The 19124-nt window shown below is 36.3% G+C and overlaps 1 protein-coding gene across 1 annotated transcript in view; it reads right to left on the bottom strand.

Annotated features, from left to right (window-relative positions):
• Window positions 1-537: 537 nt before the first annotated feature.
• LOC145684692 (pancreatic triacylglycerol lipase-like) overlaps window positions 538-19124 on the bottom strand; it is a 48737-nt gene continuing 30150 nt past the window's right edge. The window contains exons 3-7 of the mRNA XM_081757073.1: window positions 17601-17749; window positions 14105-14350; window positions 10316-10507; window positions 7426-7582; window positions 538-2260 (exon numbers count right to left, since the gene is read on the bottom strand). Of these exons, the coding sequence (XP_081613199.1) occupies window positions 2173-2260; window positions 7426-7582; window positions 10316-10507; window positions 14105-14350; window positions 17601-17749 (832 nt within the window). The 3' untranslated portion in view covers window positions 538-2172. The remainder of the gene's footprint in view (window positions 2261-7425; window positions 7583-10315; window positions 10508-14104; window positions 14351-17600; window positions 17750-19124) is intronic.

Below are 19124 nucleotides of genomic sequence, written 5' to 3' on the forward strand. Positions count from 1 at the left end.
TTTTTCCGATTAGCGACATTTTTGGTGATTTTGGAATGACGATTTGGCGACTTATTTACAAATCTAGCGACTTTTGTACTGCGAACAACTTATCATAAAATAAGGACTATTAGCTCGAATCAGTTCAGATATATGTTTATTTTCCTTTTGCTTATTTGAATCAGTGCAGATGCTGACGAGCTGGGAAAGTACACAACATTTATCTCCATATTCCCGCTTCGATTGCTGTTATCTCTTACCTTCTAACGGGGACCAACTCCAGCTTTTAATGTCGTTTAGTTTACAGAGCTTCCGTTTAGAAGCACACATATTTCATTAACGATAGCAAACAGATTATCTGTAGAAGCGTGAGTAGAACTGAAGTAAGATTTTTCCTAGACCTTGAATTTTGTTCCTTTTCTAATCTTATTTTTGATTTCGTTGAAGCAAAATTGATCATAAAGTTATATTATATATATATATATATATATATATATATATATATATATATATATATATATATATATATATATATATATATATATATATATTGCGCCAATAACTACCAGTACATTTGAATTGAGTTGGAATTTTTTAAATGCCTTTAGGCATCTGTAGTATGAGTGAGGAAATGCCCTGGAAATACTAAGTGTCTGTTCTCGGTAAATCCTTTTCTTCCAACTTTTAGAAAATTGACTTAAACTATCGATTTTGCAAAACTTCCCTCTGTTTTAAGCCCAAACGGAAACATGACAGCAGACATTTTTGGAAATTGTTGTTATTTTCACTGCTGCCTTCTCACTTTAGGTAGTGTATATTTACAACGAAGGGGGAGGGGGGAATACACGTGCACCTTTGCACCCCCTAAATCCGGCCCTGTATATGAGTATTTCATATACGTTCTTTTAGAGTATATAGTGCTATGGCTTGAATTGATCACGTATTTAATACATACATACATACAAACACACACACACACACACACACACACACACACACACACACACACACACACACACACACACATATACACAATATATATAAAGGTAAAACTCCACGAACATTTTTTAGCGACTTTTCACCCAAAATTGGAGTCATTTCATCTCCTATTTAGCGACTTTTTGTATCAACTTGTTGGCAACACTGATGCCAGTTCTGCCAGGTAAATTGAGACAACCACTCAAAATAGCTGGGCGCCAAACTAGTATTTCAGTCGCCATGGTGCGTCGGGGTCCTAACTTTATATTTATTTCCACGCAGAGTAACACATTAAAATTACACATTCGTGCTAAGTGATATATTTGCGTAATAGGGTTAGTCACATTGTCGTGTCACCTTTGCAACAATGTGCTCGTTCGACAATTGAGGTTCAAGTTTGTTTTAGTATGGGGATTTTGCTATATTCAAGCAAGCGTGTACGGCGCGGCGTGTGAGTAAATTGACTTTTGCGCAACTCTTTAATCGGATTGAAATTTGGATAGAGAAAGCCTCCAAATCTGTGAAATAAAAAAAGTTCCTGGGTACAGATAGAAGCAGGCTTTCTTAGAGATTTTTTTTTCAGGGGTGGACAAAATCAAAATGTGAGGGGACTTTACTGGGACACTATTTGCTACAATATGCGCCCAGCACTTGTAATCGCCATTTAATGTATCTTAGCTCCGAATGGAGGCATCCAACTTTTTAAAGTATACCTTGAAGAATCATTAGATAGAAGTTACATTACATTACATATTAGGGTAACTTTTTGTTCATCAAAATTTGATAGGTAACAAAAGGCAATATTTTATATTTCCCTTAAGGAAGAAAATCACTGATTTCCCGCCGTTTTTCTAGAACATAATGAAAAAGAAATAGTAGGCCTATGACAGCAATTTTTACAAAATAAGTCTATTAATAATAAAACAGAATTTGCTGATTTCACACTGGTCTTCTACCACTGACTTTTCTTTCAGTCCATAGATGTGTACCAGTAAAGAGAAAATGCAGTGTACAATTTTTGTAGGAAATAGCTGAATACCCCTTACTCTGACGTCAGATATACATATACACGCGGATATGACAATTGTACTTAATAATAAATTACACAAATTATCCGAAGCGGTTTGACCTTTTTTTAAATCTTGAAATTCGGAAATTATCCTAGTGTAATTTAAAAATATCTAGCTGTACTAATAAATTATTTGTTCGCAACCTTTATCCTGATCTGGCTCTTAATATTCCTTTGTCTCCTCTTGCATATGGCGAATTTGAATTGGTGTAGAGATAGAAGTTTCCTCGAGCACTGAAAAATAATTTTAAAAATAGAACATTAAAAAATCTTATTAATTTATGTGTAATAGAAGAATTGCTAATTCATAAGTATAAAGGTAACCAAGAAAGTTCTGTGACTTTTTCACTCACCACCTTGGAACATCAATATGTCAGCTACGACGTATCTGGAAGATCAAAAATAGTCCCCATCAGATCGACGACCTTCAGGTAACAATCGGACGGTGCAATGTCCGGGGAGTATGGTGGATGAAATAGTGATTCCCATCCAAGGCGTAGAATAGTATCCCGGGTCATCCTAGCCACGTGAGACTTAGCATTGTCCTGTAACAGGAGGATCCCTTTGCAATTCAGAAGTGCTGGCTCCAGAGTTTTCAGTTTTTCTTGAACACGGCTTAACTGCTGACAGTACACAGATGCATTGATTCTCTGACCAGCTGGTAGCAGTTCCCGATGCACGATTCCGCGAACAGTCTATCAAACACACAGCAGGATCAGTGCTGCTTTCGGCTATTTGGAACCTGTTCATGGGATGTTAAATGTCAACTTCCTGTCCAGAAATAATTCCTTCCTCGGATGAGATGGCAAAGAAACACAAGTGTTGCTCGCGTTTCCTTCTGGCCAGGAGTTAAATCATGTGGAACCCATCGACCCAACTTGTAGTACTTCCCAAGTTGATGGAAAAGCTGCCGAATGTGTTCTCACTCACACTGAATTGTAGCCCCAGTTCCTCACATGTCTGGCCAATGTTCGCCTCAATTGCTGCCTGAAGATCTTCATTCTGTACATGTGTTGGTCTTTCGGCACGTGGTGCGTCTTCGAGTGTTTCGTCACCGTCCTTAAACTCGTGAAACCACCGCTGCACTGTTCGCGTAGTCACGTCATCATCACCAAAAGTTTGATGTATCTTCCGCCCCGCTGCAGCGGCTTTTGACCTTAGTTTGAACTCGTACAGCATACACTCCCTTATGAAGCTCTGTTGAGCTCTCATGTTCACTCTGTCCTTACGGAAGTTCACGGTGTAACTGAACTGTCACAACCAGATAATATGTTGGATATACCCACACGAACAGGACCTTCACCTTATCTCCATTCGCATTCAACTCACGGTGTGAGGGTCAATTGAACACAAACCTCCACAAAAGCGACAGAACTTTCTCGGTTACCTTTATATAAATCATTTTTCCTTAATTGCTAATATACAAGTAAATTGGAAATTTACAAAACTAAAAGAAGAATAAAATATAAAGTGTAAAAAGTTTCAGTTATATGCAGTGACGTATTTAGGATTTTTTCGGCTGGGCTATGTACACTCATGTCCAAAATTATTGTCGCATGTCTATAAATATGTTGTTGTAGGAATATAATTTGATAACGAATTTGCCTGTTATTTCTTATAATGTTAGTATGTGTATAATCGGTAAAGACATGTATGTGGAAAATTTCATGTCAAAAGAGTAGTAAGTAAAAACAATAAAGCGAAAATAAATCTTTCTTGTGCATTTAGAAACATTTTGTTTTACTCATTTTAATTTTCGTATTTATAATTCTTTTCCTATAAAATTTACTACAAATATACATTTCCCGATTATACACATAGTAGCAGTATTAAAAGTAACCTGAAAGATCATTATCAAATTATATTCTTACAATAAGACAGTTATAGATATGCGACAATCATTTTGGACATGAGTGTACATTCTCCTAAGTGGGTATATATACTGGGTCTATGTAGGTATACAGTTATAATATATATAAATTTATTTATTTCGGGGGGCTTGAGCCCGATAGCCACCCCCTAAATACGCCACTGGTTATATGATTTCTTTTACTGTGTTTAACCTAACTGAATAGTATACCTAACAACCTAACCAGCAGTAACGTAGTCAGGATTTTTATATATACGGTATATGCGTTTATTGCAGCAGAATGTTTAGTTTTAATAGTAATAATAATAATATTTACATCTTTGTCTGAAGTACTGGCCTCTTTAGATATTTCTTCGTTGTTTCTCAATTGCTGTTTTTCCACATTTTCTTCGCCAAAATTAACACCACTATTGTCTTTTTTCCGTTCTATCCATTTTTCTAAAACGTTTTTCCACTCTTACTGAATTAATATCTTGATTAGATTTCTCCATGGTTTTTTGGTTCCTTTGTTTGCACATTTTCCTAACCGAAATTAACACAATTGTCTTTTTTCCGCTATAACCACTTTTGTAAAACGCTTTGCGATATTTTGCAATTGCTGTGAGATAGTTACACGCTACAAGTCACCCTTTCCTGCTAACAATTTTTCCTCAAATATTTTTTCATTAAATGAAACCAAAACAACAAAGGAAAATCTTTATTTTTCCTCTCCTTTCTTTTTTCCTTGTAGGTTAAGGAAACTAGCTGCTGAGCATTTATCGAAATCCATTGATCACCGCTTTCCTTGATGGCTAGAGTTGTAGTTAATGTTATTGGAAATGGCGGTGAATGATTTAAAATGTCGATGACATGTCACATGTTTTGTTATTTTTGTCGAGGTCAATGATTTCTTGGGCTCAAAAATGTTCATTGCTTCAACTAAGGTAAAGTTATTTTTTTTTTCGGAACCTCCTTTTATGATCAGAAAGGAACTGATTCTTTTCAGTATTGCCTGGATCAGTCTGCAAAAGTTTTGGGTCAAAGAAGGTGGACGTGTAAACTGTGGTCATTGCTATGTCAAACAGTAAAACAATAACTTGAAGGTCACCATAAGCATATAAGCCCTCATTCTTTCCTTTCTTCCGGGGTCGCAGTGGCTCAGTGGTAGAGCGTTCACCTCTTGTGCATGGGGTAGTTGGTTCGATTCCAGCTCGCGCCATGTGAACTTTGTGGTGGACAAACACCGAGTGTGTTTTCCCGGGGTTCTCCCGTTTCCTCTCACTTCCTTCATTCCACCATTTCATTCATTTCTCATCATCACCGTCTCCTTTAGCCTTACCGGCATAACCGTGGGACGTAAAACTTAAATATTTCATTTCTTTTCTTTCCTTTCTTCTCTTTGAATAACAGGGATTCCTGGAAAACTCGATTTCTATACCACCCAAATGCAAACATTTTTAAAGAATAAAGATGATGTTGGCGAACACAGAGTGTCTAGGAACTGTTTAGTGACATATTTTGTTTCGAAATGAAGTATACTGTTTCTTCCGAGGAAAAATTACAAACATCAAGTAGGCCCTACCAAAGTGCATTATCCCAACCTTTTGGGTGCCCGGACACCCTGGGTCTGTTTCCCCTCCGCCACTGCTAACGAGGTATACTTTTACTGCGCATTATTCCGCATTTAATTTCTTTGGTATAGACACAATTCCAGCAGTCTTGTTCGAATTTAAATAATTTATGGAGGACCACAAGCTTCGTTAAGCATATGAAACTTATAATTTGTAGCTCCTATGGCAATCCATCACAATCTTAAGCGTGTCAACCATGCGAGAACCAAGTTTGTGCTATCATTATAATTACTTTACCAATTTGAACCAAAATTGACATGAAGATAATTGCAGGTTTCTAATTTGGCGGCTTGCAAATTTGATTGAGATTCGTATAGACAAGGCCAAAAGCGGAAACCAGCGAATGTAGTATGATCACAGAAATGATTTAAATTATTCGAAGTCAAAATAAGTTTGAGTTTAACGTCCCGTTCAGCAGCGAGGCTATATGAATCGAAGTCAAAATGAGGTAAAAGCTAAAGCCACGTCAGATACGTCAAAGATCACTCACCAACACCACTCTACTATGCCCAAAGAATAATTTTTAAAAAGCAAGAAATGTCTATTTCAGAAAAGCAATAAATTTTAAAATACAATTGTTTAACGAGAAAGAGTCCGGAGATGAGCCATGTAGGCTTACCAGTCAATAGATCTTACTATGCTGAACAAAATGACGTGTGAATGTAATGATAGTGCGTAGTTTTCGAGAAAATGGAGGACACAGAAACAACAACGAGTTTGTAAACCTAAAAATTGATGATGTAGGCTACTAGTCATGCCATTTATTAACATGAAACTGCCAATGAAATATACTCTCATCATTAACCTCTTCATTACGTCATTAGTGAGATGACGCATATTGTGTTCAATCATTAGGCGTGCAGTTCGGCGACTGCTTTTGAAGTTCCCATGCTGAATTCTACAACAGTATCCTTTCTTCCCTCCATCCCTCTTTTGATCGTATTTGCGGGGTTGCAATGTCTTAAGACTCACTGTGTCTGTTCTTTCTTCCCATTCCCAATACTATGGTCTCCCAGGGCCTCCACATTTTGCTACAATCCCCTATAATGGAACTGTGGCAACTAAGAGTCCACGTGGAGTTTACAAGCGGTTGTCAATTGTTTGAAATGAGTGTTCTGGACTGGTTGGCCATTTAGCTATCAGGGGTGTTTTGCGTAAGTTCCCACGGGCGATGAGTTATGTATGGCACAAGCCACCATACGTAGAAGGCGATATCCTTTATAGAAAATATACGAACTGCACTTCTGTTGAAACAAACTATACGCTAAGTAGCATAGTTAATGAGATGTAACCTAGAAATTATTATTAACTCTTAAATTTTAATTTTAATTTTCCTCTGGTGCTTGGGGTCCCGGGTTCGATCCCAGCCCCCGCCAAGTGAACTTTGTGGTGGACAAACACCGTGTGCGTGGGTTTTCTCGGGGTTCTCCCGTTTCCTCCCACTTTCTTCATTCCACCATTTCATTCATTACTCATCATCACCGTCTCCTTTAGCCTAACCGGCATAACCGTGGGACGTAAAACTCACAGATTTCATTTTTTTTTAAATTTTAACTAAAATATGGTTCAAATGTAGGGTATATCATCAGTAGATAGACCACATCGAACTGAACAAGATAACATAGTTTGACGGTAAAATCTCCTGTAAAGTTTTTGAGAAAATTGAAAAAAAAAAATAATAATCGTGGCGCTAAAAGTATCTCGTCCGTAGCTAAATTGACAATTTTTGATTTTGTTGGTAGAAATGGTTATTTATTTATTTAGTATATGTACTGCATATGTAGCCAAAATACAATTAATTAGCAGATTCCAATGTATTGTTGTTTTGTCGTTTCCTAACAGTGACGCAAAATACTCTTTTCGCAACTTTTACTTGTAATTTAATCATGACACTCATTATTAGTTACAGAATAACTTACGTTTTTGGACAACGGTCTCCCATAAGAACAAATTCTTCTTCGGAACAATTATTAATGGTAAAACTCCTCCAGGATTGGCAACGGACTGCTTTGAATCCTACATCAGAGTTTATAGACTCTATGAAATATGCATGTGCTTTTCTGTGACTGCAAGCTCCTACAATTAACAAATCAAAACAAAAATTAAACAATTACATGTACTGTAGATTAGGTACTCCAGCAGTAAATTGTTAGGTAGAAACGATATCACTACTGTTTCCTGTAGATTACTGCAAATAACATCAACACTGTTGGGATCTCAAAATTTACATATTGTACTGTAAAGTATGAAGTAATAATCTATTACTCAACAGTTTTAAATATTTATGTTTGAGGTTTTAAGAGTAATATCATACTTATGTTGTTGTTCTCTGTGTGTCATGTCTGGCCCTCTTACACTGACAAGAAGACAGGACAGCCAAGCCGAGGGACAGTATTGTGAGCAATGCAACAAAGCCTCGTGCTGAATATTCAATTGAGCACGAACTAGGCAAAGGAATCTCCGATGTTGTTAATGAGATACACAGTCAATGCACTGAGGGCTCTTTCTGCATCCTCTCATACCTCCCCTCTGCCTCGACTCGGCTGTCCTGACTGGTCTTGGGATGGCCAATTTCGGAATTTTTGCTTTCCAGAGTCCGGAAAGTAAAATCGGAAAAATTCGGAATTCAGAAAACTCCGATGTCGGAAAAACTCTGGATTTTGGAAAATATCGGGAATTTCGAAAATTCCGATTTTGGAAAAATTCCAAAATTTTCTAAATTTCGGATTTATTCTGAATTCCGGAATTTTTCCGAAATCTGGAAAGTTAAATTTCCGATTCTGTAAAACAAATTTTCCGGATTCCGAAAAATGTTGGCCATCCCTACTTAGGTCAATATGCAGCGGGTCTTAAGGGGTAAATAAAGAAATTTCCTCTGTGTAATGAAGAGTAGTAGGTAATAACAGATCCTCATGAAGAATGAGGAGAGACTCACATCACTTTTTATAAATGTGGTTGAGTGAGGCTACACACGACGAAATAAGTCCTAGAAATTGTTTCCCTAGTATCAATATATCAAAGTGTATGGCGTTACATTATACGGTACGAAATTATTCTTCAAAACGCTCTATTTGGAAAATTTTTGATAATTTAAACGACACGAAGTAAGAAAAAGTCTAATCAAGTACATTTTTATAGCTACACTAGCAGCGTTCACCCCGCTTCGCTGCGGTCACCCCGGAACGCAATAAACTTTGTTACTTAGATAATTTTTACTTTTTCGCTTTCAAATTGCAGTAAATGTTAACATTATAGCGCCTGTCATTTATGTTAACCCGCCGAGTGACACGGTCATGCGGGTTGCATATAAATACGTTTATTTTTATACCTATGATGAACTAACAAAGGATTTGTACGTTATGGACACTTGAATGGTCAATTATCTCAAGACACTGGTAATTAAAAATTAAAGTGATATGATAAAAACCATCTAGGGTCCAAATCCTAATAACCCCCCAAAAATGAAAGAAATTGGTTCAGCCGTATTAGCGTGATGAGCTAACAAAGGATTTGTGCGTTCTCTTTTATATAATAGACTAGCAGCGTTCACCCCGCTTCGCTGCGGTCACCCCGGAACGCAATAAACTTTGTTACTTAGATAATTTTTACTTTTTCGCTTTCAAATTGCATTAAATGTTAACATTATAGCGCCTGTCATTTATGTTAACCCGCCGAGTGATAGCAGCGTTCACCCCGCTTCGCTGCGGTCACCCCGGAACGCAATAAACTTTGTTACTTAGATAATTTTTACTTTTTCGCTTTCAAATTGCAGTAAATGTTAACATTATAGCGCCTGTCATTTATGTTAACCCGCCGAGTGACACGGTCATGCGGGTTGCATATAAATACGTTTATTTTTACCTATGATGAACTAATAACAAAGGATTTGTACGTATGGACACTTGAATGGTCAATTATCTCAAGACACTGGTAATTAAAAATTACAGTGATATGATAAAAACCATCTAGGGTCCAAATCCTAATAACCCCCCAAAAATAAAAGAAATTGGTTCAGCCGTATTAGCGTGATGAGCTAACAAAGGATTTGTGCGTTCTCTTTTATAATATAGATTTGTAATTGGTGTATCTTTCCTCCGCGAGTTTCATCAGTGGCGTAGGGAAGGGGGAACTTCAAAGAGTTCCGACAATGTAGTTTGGTACTTGTTCCATTTCTATTTTAGTTTTATATATATATATATATATATATATATATATATATATATATATATATATATATATATATATATATATATATATATATATATAAGTTCTTATCTTGTATTGCAACAACTCCGAATCTGGAAATCCTTTGTTTACTTTTAGGCCATTTATTACTAATGAATACTTACGTAGGTTCGATTGTTGCTCATTGTTTATTCAGTTTTAATTCATTTATCAAAACCAGAGTTTTGGACTTCTTTTGTGGTTATTTCTGTTACTTGTCAAATGCAGTTTAACATTTTATATAAATTTATTAGTTTTGTTTTATTACTAGTTCATCCTAAATGTCTTCTTTGACAAATGCATACAAGCGCATATACCTAGTAACATATAACAACACTAAGGCCCCTGAAACAAATATCTGTCTGTGCTACTGATTTTCACCGAAATTAGTTGGGGAGTTACATTGGCAGTGACACTCATTATCAGAAAGGAAATCTTTACGTGCGTGGTACTCAAGGACAGTAAACTCTAATATTTTTCATAAATATTATTCTTAAGGAAACTTCTAAGAAAATTCCTAGAATTTATTCCATTGTATATAATGAGCGTTAGCGATTTAGTGAGAATGTTGCTGTGTTAACCTACCTAGAACATCAGCTCCACACCCAGGCATAACTTCCGCGTTGTTAGGAAAAAAGTCCGCATGTCCAATGCTTTCTCTATAACCTTGGATCAGCTTTGTTGTATGAATGACGTCAACAAAATTCGCATCAGATGCATCCAATCGTTCAGATTCATTTAAATACATTTCAAAATAAGGTTTTGCTGGATCCAAGCCTATGGAAGAAAAGAAGGACGTATATTTCACCAACATCAATTATTATTATTATTATTATTATTATTATTATTATTATTATTATTATTATTATTATTATTATTATTATTATTATTATTATTATTATTATTATTATTGAAAAATAATTACGCTACATTGAATTGAACAAAGTATCAGCTAAATCCGCAGCGAAGACTTAATCATCAAACATGTAAACTGACGTTGAACTGCTGTATTGAGCGGAAAGTAATCCTTTTATTTTTTTTAAAAGAAATAGTATGAGAAACGTCAATAAATTCAAGAAATCATTTATTCAGTTTTAATTTTAATTAACTAAGTCTCTATAGCTATGGTGCCACTTTTCACTAGAAACAATTAATAATGAAACACAAAAAGCTATTATTAACGGAAATTGATTTGATCTTTACTAAAGAAACTATTCCATTATTCATCTGGTGGTGTTGAGGTAAGGCCTAAAAAAAACTCAGAATGGATGGCAGCAGGATTGGAACTCGAAATCATTTGAATGTGGAGCCAGAAGCATTTTCCCACATTTTATATTCATAATCAATATTTGATTGCATATGCGACTGCATTCTACCACATAATTGACTCGTACTTTTGGACTTCCTATTATATGATAAAGGGTCAATAATTAAAGGACAAAAATAATCTTTCGCTTTCAATTTAGTCATACGAGGGCGGGGTGAAAAGTTCTCGACCTGACAATGAAAGACTGCGAATTTCAGTTCAAAAATTATTTTCTTTTTCCACATAATCTCCCTTAATTTCAATACATTTGGTCCAGCGTTTCTTCAACATCAGTATTCCTTCCCGGAAGTGAGTCTGGAAGGTTGTGAAAATAGTCATCCATGACCCTTTCAACTTCTTCATTCGATGTGAAGCGCTTCCCAGGAAGAAATTTCTTCAAGTTTGAGAACAGATAGAAGTCCGATGGTGCCAAATCAGAAGAATATGGGGGTGGCCGAGCAAATCCTACCCTAAACCCCGCAGTTTTCCCATCGCCAACTCACCCTTGTGCACAGGTGCGTTATCCTGGTGAAAGATGATTTTCTTCTTCTTCAAGCCAGGCTTCTTCTCACGAATTTTGTCATCCAGCTGGTCAAGAAGGTTGGAATAATATTCGCCTGTAATTGTTCTCCCTTTTGCAAGGTAATCAATTAACAGGATCCCTTTCGCATCCCAAAATACACTGGCCATGACCTTTCCGACCGATACGGTCGTCTTCGCTTTCTTCGGCGCTGCACTACTGGCTTCCAACCCATTGCTTGGACTGCTGTTTCATTTCTGCCGTGTAGTGGTGAACCCATGTCTCATCCATTGTCACAAATCGCCGCACAAAATCGGTCGGATCCCTTTTGAATCGGCCCAAAGATTGCTGCGAAAATCGTTTTCCCATTTGCTTTTGGTCGGCAGTCAGCAAATGCGGCACCCATTTTGCGCAGAGCTTCCGCATCCCTAGTTCTTTGTGCAAGATGTTTCGCACCCGTTCCTCCGATATCCCCACACTCTCAGCTATCTCACTCACCTTCACTCGCTTGTCGTCCAATACGATATCATGCAGTTTTTCGATTGTTTCCGGTGTGGTTGCAGTTTTCGGCCTTCCTTCACGTGGGTCATCTTCGAGGAGTGTGCGACCACGTTTAAATTCAGCTGCCCGCTTTTTAACGTTTGACATGGAAGGAGCAGATTCCCCGTAAACTTCTGTCAACTTCGGATGAATTTCCGTGGGGGTTAATCTATCCAAAACGAAAAATTTGATTACCGCACGATATTCAAGTTTATCCATTTTCACAACTAACATGCAAGACGTCCAATTGCAACAATGCCTGTAGACAAACTACTTGAGAGAACAAGTTGACACTTGTTATACGAACAACTGAAAAGCGCCCCCAGACAAGAACAACAAAATTTTGCTGATTGGAGTGCCATCTCTGGGTCAGACCGAGAAGTTTTCACCCCGCCCTCGTATATCCTAGTGTGGCCCTATCTAGGCCAATTGTCGCCATTATTGAGAATTAGACATTGCAAGTTAGAAAATACTCGTACGTCGGCCAAACGTAGCTTAAAGCGTAAGTTGATCAACTAACAATTTGCCAACATTTGCCAATGGTTTTTTCTCCGCACTCCCAGTTACTGTTTCTCTATGCATAAAATATAATTAGTCCAGCGCAGGTTAAAATTTGGAAATCCAACTTAGATGAAATTCTTGTTGGGTTTACAATACCAAATAAATTGGTTGGTTAGTGCTTAACAAAGCGTCCAATTATACCATATAAACAACATTGGCAATCGGTTAGCCTATCTTTCCCCAATGTTTGTCTTACTTTCTATGCTATTAGGGTACCAGGTACTAATTACATACCATACGCGCTTTGATGCGGAGGACCCGTGTTCGATCCCCAGTGAGAGCTCATGTGGTTCGGAACCTATATTAAGCAGTAGATCCACGTCTCGTATAGCCTCGCTGCGGAAAGAAACGCTAAACTCAAATCAAACCCAGAAACTAATTCCATGCCTAATTTATTAACTTGTTTACATAACTCTGTATAATAAAACACATTTTCTTTGCAATTTATCTAGCAATTTTTATTTCAAATATCTCTATATGTTTAATGATCAAGGCATAAATTATGAAGTAAATGAAATGAAATCTTTCAGTTTAATGTCCCACAATTATATCCTTTATGCTAAGGGAGAAGGATGATTCAAGAAAGTGAATGGTGATGGAATATTTGGTGTAATGAGAATATGGAAGGAAACAGGAGTACCCACGGACACGATGGCTTGAAGTAATTTACCTAATACACGTAGGCTAGACTACTTTCGTATGATTGACAACATTAGGCTGCAAGAAATGATTCAGGATGTAATTTCTTACAAAACTTCAAATATTTAGAAAATATAGTTAGTTAATGATTTAAAAAAAAAATACTTATTTTAGAAAAATTTTGGCAATTTTAAGGTATGTTTTCATGAATTTTTGTTCAGATTTAAATTTAAAAAGTCATAATTTGTTTTTGATTGCACTTAGACTCACCAAAGAAATAACAATATCGTTGTCAATTGACCAGTAATTTTGAATGTGTACTCTTTACTTAGGAATAATTGATTTACCGTATTCAATGGGATCTTTACTTTTCAGGGAATATAGGATTTCTATTCAACTACCCGAAAATACAGAAAACATCCAAAAGCAGTATTCGTTCACCCTTTCAATTGCTTTATAAAGCCTAATCTCTCTTGTTTGCCCATCAAATTTTAATGCGTATGCAATACACCAATGGTCAACTAAATGTTAATAATAAAATAATTAGGGTTAATTGGGTAGATAAATACTATACACTTCAATACCGATACTTAAACTATATACAGATATCGTTGTATCATACCTAAGTAAAAGGAGAAAACAATTGTGTAGCAGTTCTCTGAACAAATAGATGTATTATTTTATTATTGCTGTTAATATTTCAAATACTTATTTATTCTTTTATTTAATGACAGTTTGTTTGTTATTTTGTTGACACAGCATCAGTTATATCATAATGCTTATTGCATCACAAATGTTGTCTACGTGCCTGTTATACGTTCCAAGTTCCCGCTCTTCATATTTCTCTGAATAAACGAAGCCACTTGAGCACCAAGGCTAAACCCAATGACATGAATATTCTCAAGCGGTGTTCCCATATCATACATTTCATCAATAAGATTGGCAGTCAGCGCGGCTACTTTCCTCGCATTCGCTGCAGCGTCATATAAGAGTCGTGTGTCGAGGTTAGACCAATCCACAGACACAATATTCATCTCTTCTCTTGCTAGATACTCTATAAAGAATTTAGAAAGTAGAAAAAAAAGGAGTAATAGAAACATGTTATATAATTATGCCATGTTTTAAAAAAATGACAGTTATCCAACTCTCTTTAAAAAGAACCCACATATTTCACATTTCTATCAATAAAAGACTATTATTCTTTTTAAATTTTACTAAAGGATTTACTACTGTAATACAGGATGCCTTTAAGAGAGGTGTGGATGGATATTTTTTTTTCTTCAGTGGCAAAACATGAGGGAAATTACATCGTCACGGCAAGTTTTCTTCCCTTAAACAATAATGATGAAATTGTATTTTTTACCGATGTGATTTCCTTCGTGAGCCGCCACTGTATCTATTATTATTATTATTATTATTATTATTATTATTATTATTATTATTATTATTATTATTATTATTATTATTATTATTATTATTAGCTGGCCATCATACAGAAGTGACGGCCATTATGGAATTAGATTGTCGCATATATATGTAACCACAGAGTAATAATAATCATAATACATGCTATATAAAAATTCTTCCCCTTCTAAACTTTTCTTTCCTTGTCTCCAGTGGCGTATTTAGGGGGGTGGCTTCCGGGCTTAAGCCCCCCCCCCGAAATCTTACTTAGTATAGTAAAGTAAATGAAATATCTTGCAGAATTTTCACATTTCTAGGCAAAGCCCCCCCCCCCGAAAGTTAGCAAAGCCCCTCCCGAAACAAAATCGTAAATACGCCACTGCTTGTCTCTATGTTCAATTCCTCTCAGCTTGGAAATATCTTTTCCCTCCTCTTCTTAAATCATATTTACGAAACTTTTTTCTAACTTTCGCACAATACCATTATTCCTTAACTTTGACTTCCAATCTTTTGCATTAAATCTATACTTGGTGTTTCTGAAAGTTACCAGATATAGAAATTGATTTTAATAAAGTTAAATATCACCTCTGTGCATTCTCAATTATATCTGAGAAGTGTCGTTTAGAAAATGTTTGTTTCCAGTTAACTGGAAGGGAGATCCTGCAGAATGGACAATTCCTGATATTGATCATGACCATGCATGGATGAAATAGATATACTCTTATGAGAAGCAAAAATATCATTTTTTTTTAAAAAACTATGCAGATACCTTCGCAAAATCCCACTATCCTCTTTCAGAAAATTCATAAATTTGTTCATATTTTATAGGTTTGCAGAATTTCACTCTCAACTAGTAAGCTGGAAAAATAAACATAGTAGTACTCTCTCGCATACCTAAGTTATTAAACATTAATATATACATAATCCAAAAGTTAACACGATTTTAAATATACGTGGGATGATCAGAAAGTAAGGTTACAAAGCCTGCAGTGAAACGTGTATAAATTATTTCATACAACCAATACAGCCAATACATGGTACATACCTTAGGTTATTTTTAGACATAGTCTTCACATCGGTTGAGACACTTGTCGCATCGTGGGATTAGTTTGAAGAATCCCTCCTAGTAAAAATCCTGTCCTCATGTGTTCAGTCACATTGTCACGAAGTATTTCACCTCCTCGTCTGAAACGACGGCCTCCTAGGTGCACAATGAGACGAACACGTTCGATCGACATTTCCAGTTCTGCGATCTGATCCTCCTGTTGTCCTGAATCAGTTCATCTACGCGAGCTGTTTTCAAACCTGTTGATGCTGTGCTGGGTCGATTACTGCGCTCCTCGTCGGTGACATTTTCCCTACTAGCCGCAAACTGTCGACCCCATTCTGCGACATGCTGACGAAACATTGCAGTCTCTCTGTAAACATCTACCAGCTTCCGGTGAATTTCAGCTCTGGTTACACGTTTCACCCACAGAAATAGAATAACTGAGCGGACTTTGCAACACCAGTTTTCCAAACGAGTCGTCATTTGTGTTTAGATGCAACTAGCGCCGTAGGTAGCTGAAACTCTTTACTAACTCCGTGTATTAAAATTACCGCACACTCCTCGTTCCTCTTTAACAGACGAAACTCCAAAAATATTAGCCTTGTAACCTTAGTTTCTGATCCTCTCTCGTAAAATGAACACTTACGTGCAATTTGGTATAAATAAACACTATATATTATGAGATCCAACCACAAAATCTGTTAAGACTCTACGCTAGCCTCAACCCCCCCTTTTTAAAAAAAAAAAAAAAATAGTGAATAAATTAAAGACAATAAAGAATATAAATAATGTAAAAAGTAAGCCAAGTAATATCTACAAAATACTATTAAATATAGTAATAATTTCTATATTTCTATAGTACTATATTTCTATATAGTAATAATTTCTATAGTAATAATTTCTAATATAGTAATAGTTTCTAAAAAAAAATGTATAGACGAGAATTTTATTTGCAGTTTATAACGTCATAAATGACAAGTGTCTTAATACCAATGGTTTTAGATGTCAAATCTTTAATAATAATAATAATAATAATAATAATAATAATAATAATAATAATAATAATAATAATAATAATAATAATAATAATACAAATTCTTTGGTACATTTTCCTCATGTTTATAATAAAGTGCTGGTAGTAGAATAAGGTAAAAAGATGTAACCAAGTAGAAAAGAATTTGCTATTAGTGTTTCGCATTTTTTCTGTTAAAGAACCTTTACAGTAGAGATATGTAAAAGAAACTGGATAACTTAATTGGTTAACATTTATTTTTAAAGGACGCCGCACAAAAAGCATTGCATTTCCTCGTCTGTCTCATTTGGGTAATTTTTGGATATGTTGTAGCTGAGAACCCCACGGTCAATTATTTATATGGGGTCAACTTCCTATGACCAACCCTGTGCCCTCCAGAGGTCACCAAAGGTCACGCTGGTTCAAACTTGGCATACAAAAAATAGTTGTGTGTTATACTGGGCTACGGCAAATGAGGATAGTCCACGTAACGGCATGACTTTTGGTGATCTCTGGAGGTGAGGTCACAAGGTTAGTTATAGGGAATTGGTCCCATATAAACAATTGACCGTGGGGTCCTCAGCTACAACATATCCAAAAATTACCCAAATGAGACAGACGAGAAAATGCTATGCTTTTTGTACGGTGTGACTTTTGGTGACCTCTGGAGGTTACAGGGGTGGTCATAAGGAGTTGGCCCCATATAAACAATTGACCGTGGGGTCCTCAGCTACGACATATCCCAAAATCACCCAAATTTGGACAGACGAGGAAATGCAATGCTCTTTGTAGGCTGTTATTTATTTATTTATTTATTTATTTTAAACAAGACTTACTTACCGTCCCTTATGTCGCGTGCCCACTTGGTTTTCCCGTTGTCCTGGTATCCATGGATGATAATTTTTGTCGGGTGGTCTGGGTTGAAATTGGTACAGTTGATTCCTGGTTGTAATCCTGAGTGGACCAATTGGTACTTTGTTGGGTTTTGCCTGAAATGAAGAGCATAGTAATATGACAAACCCAAGTTAGAACAACTCGCAGTATATATTCTAAAATATATTTTTATTTGTTGGATCCTAGCTATTACAAACTTGAAATATAATACAACAATTTGTTAATTTGCAAAATAAAGTTGAAAGTTAATGATGATGATGATCATCATCATAAATATTCTACTATTATTGGGAGGTCATTTTCCGCAACTGAGAAGTTTCCATGCTCCATGGAATTCCTCTAACCTCTTCGTTTTCAAGTATGATTTTTCTATTTTGATATCGTACACTAATAGCAGTCTTCTTCACCCTTTCCTTCTCTTTCCTGCCACCATACCCTCTAGCACGTCCCTCATGATACAGTTCCTTCGTAGCCAATTGTCCCAATCAGTTTCTCTTCCTTTTCTTAATAACATTTAAAATTGTTGTTTCTTTCTCTCCATCGTTTCTAATATTCTCTCATTCGTTTTCCGCTCGACTCAGCTAATTCTCTACATTACTTTCCACACCCACATTTCCAAAACTTCCAGTCGTTTTTGATCATTAAAGATAAAGAAAAGACCGTTAATTACTCAGTCTAGTTAGAAAATATTACTATTTCCCTGTTTTCTGTCATACAGAGAGAAAATGTTCGTATTATAATTGGGCATGTGCCTTTCATGGTTAAGTTGGTAATGCCCATGCTTCCTATGAACCTGCTTTGTTTCGGATCCAAGGTGGGACCATAAAGCCTCGGGTAAAATCCAGAGTAGTAGTGTGGTTGTCATTTTAAGTACTGGATTCCATTTTATACAGCCTCAGTGCTGAAAAATGACCTTGAATTTCAATCTATCAATTTAATTGACCACATAACTTGTACTCTTTTGTATCCTGGCATTTCTTACCCTGTGAGAGTGATTTGGATTCTGCATGTGTAAGTTCATTCGTCACCTCTTATAGCTCTGGTGCTGAAAATGATCTTTAAACTTAACTAACTTTAATAATTTAATTTGAACCCTAAAACTTTTACTTGTATTTTCCTTTTGCTTTAAATCTACATTTTCAACGATGTCCTGTAATATGAATTTGTATGCTGCTGCTGCTACTACTACTACTACTACTACTACTACTACTACTACTACTACTACTACTACTACTACTACTACTACTACTACTACTACTACTACTACTGCTACGTGGCCCCAAGTAGCGTAGTCGCTAATACTCTCGCCTTCGGTGCGAGCGGTCCGGGTTCGATTCCCGGTAGGGTCACTCGGTCGAAAAAGTGTAACATGCTTTTTCAGGCCAGCCACCCTGAATGAGGCTTTCCTGAGTTTTCCACATTCACACCAGGGAAATGCCGGGGTGGTCCCTAACTTATAGGTCCCAGGCC

The sequence above is a fragment of the Thermobia domestica genome, chromosome 5 (genome assembly GCF_964235325.1).
Source record: "Thermobia domestica chromosome 5, izTheDome1.hap1.1, whole genome shotgun sequence".
NCBI lineage: Eukaryota > Metazoa > Arthropoda > Insecta > Zygentoma > Lepismatidae > Thermobia > Thermobia domestica.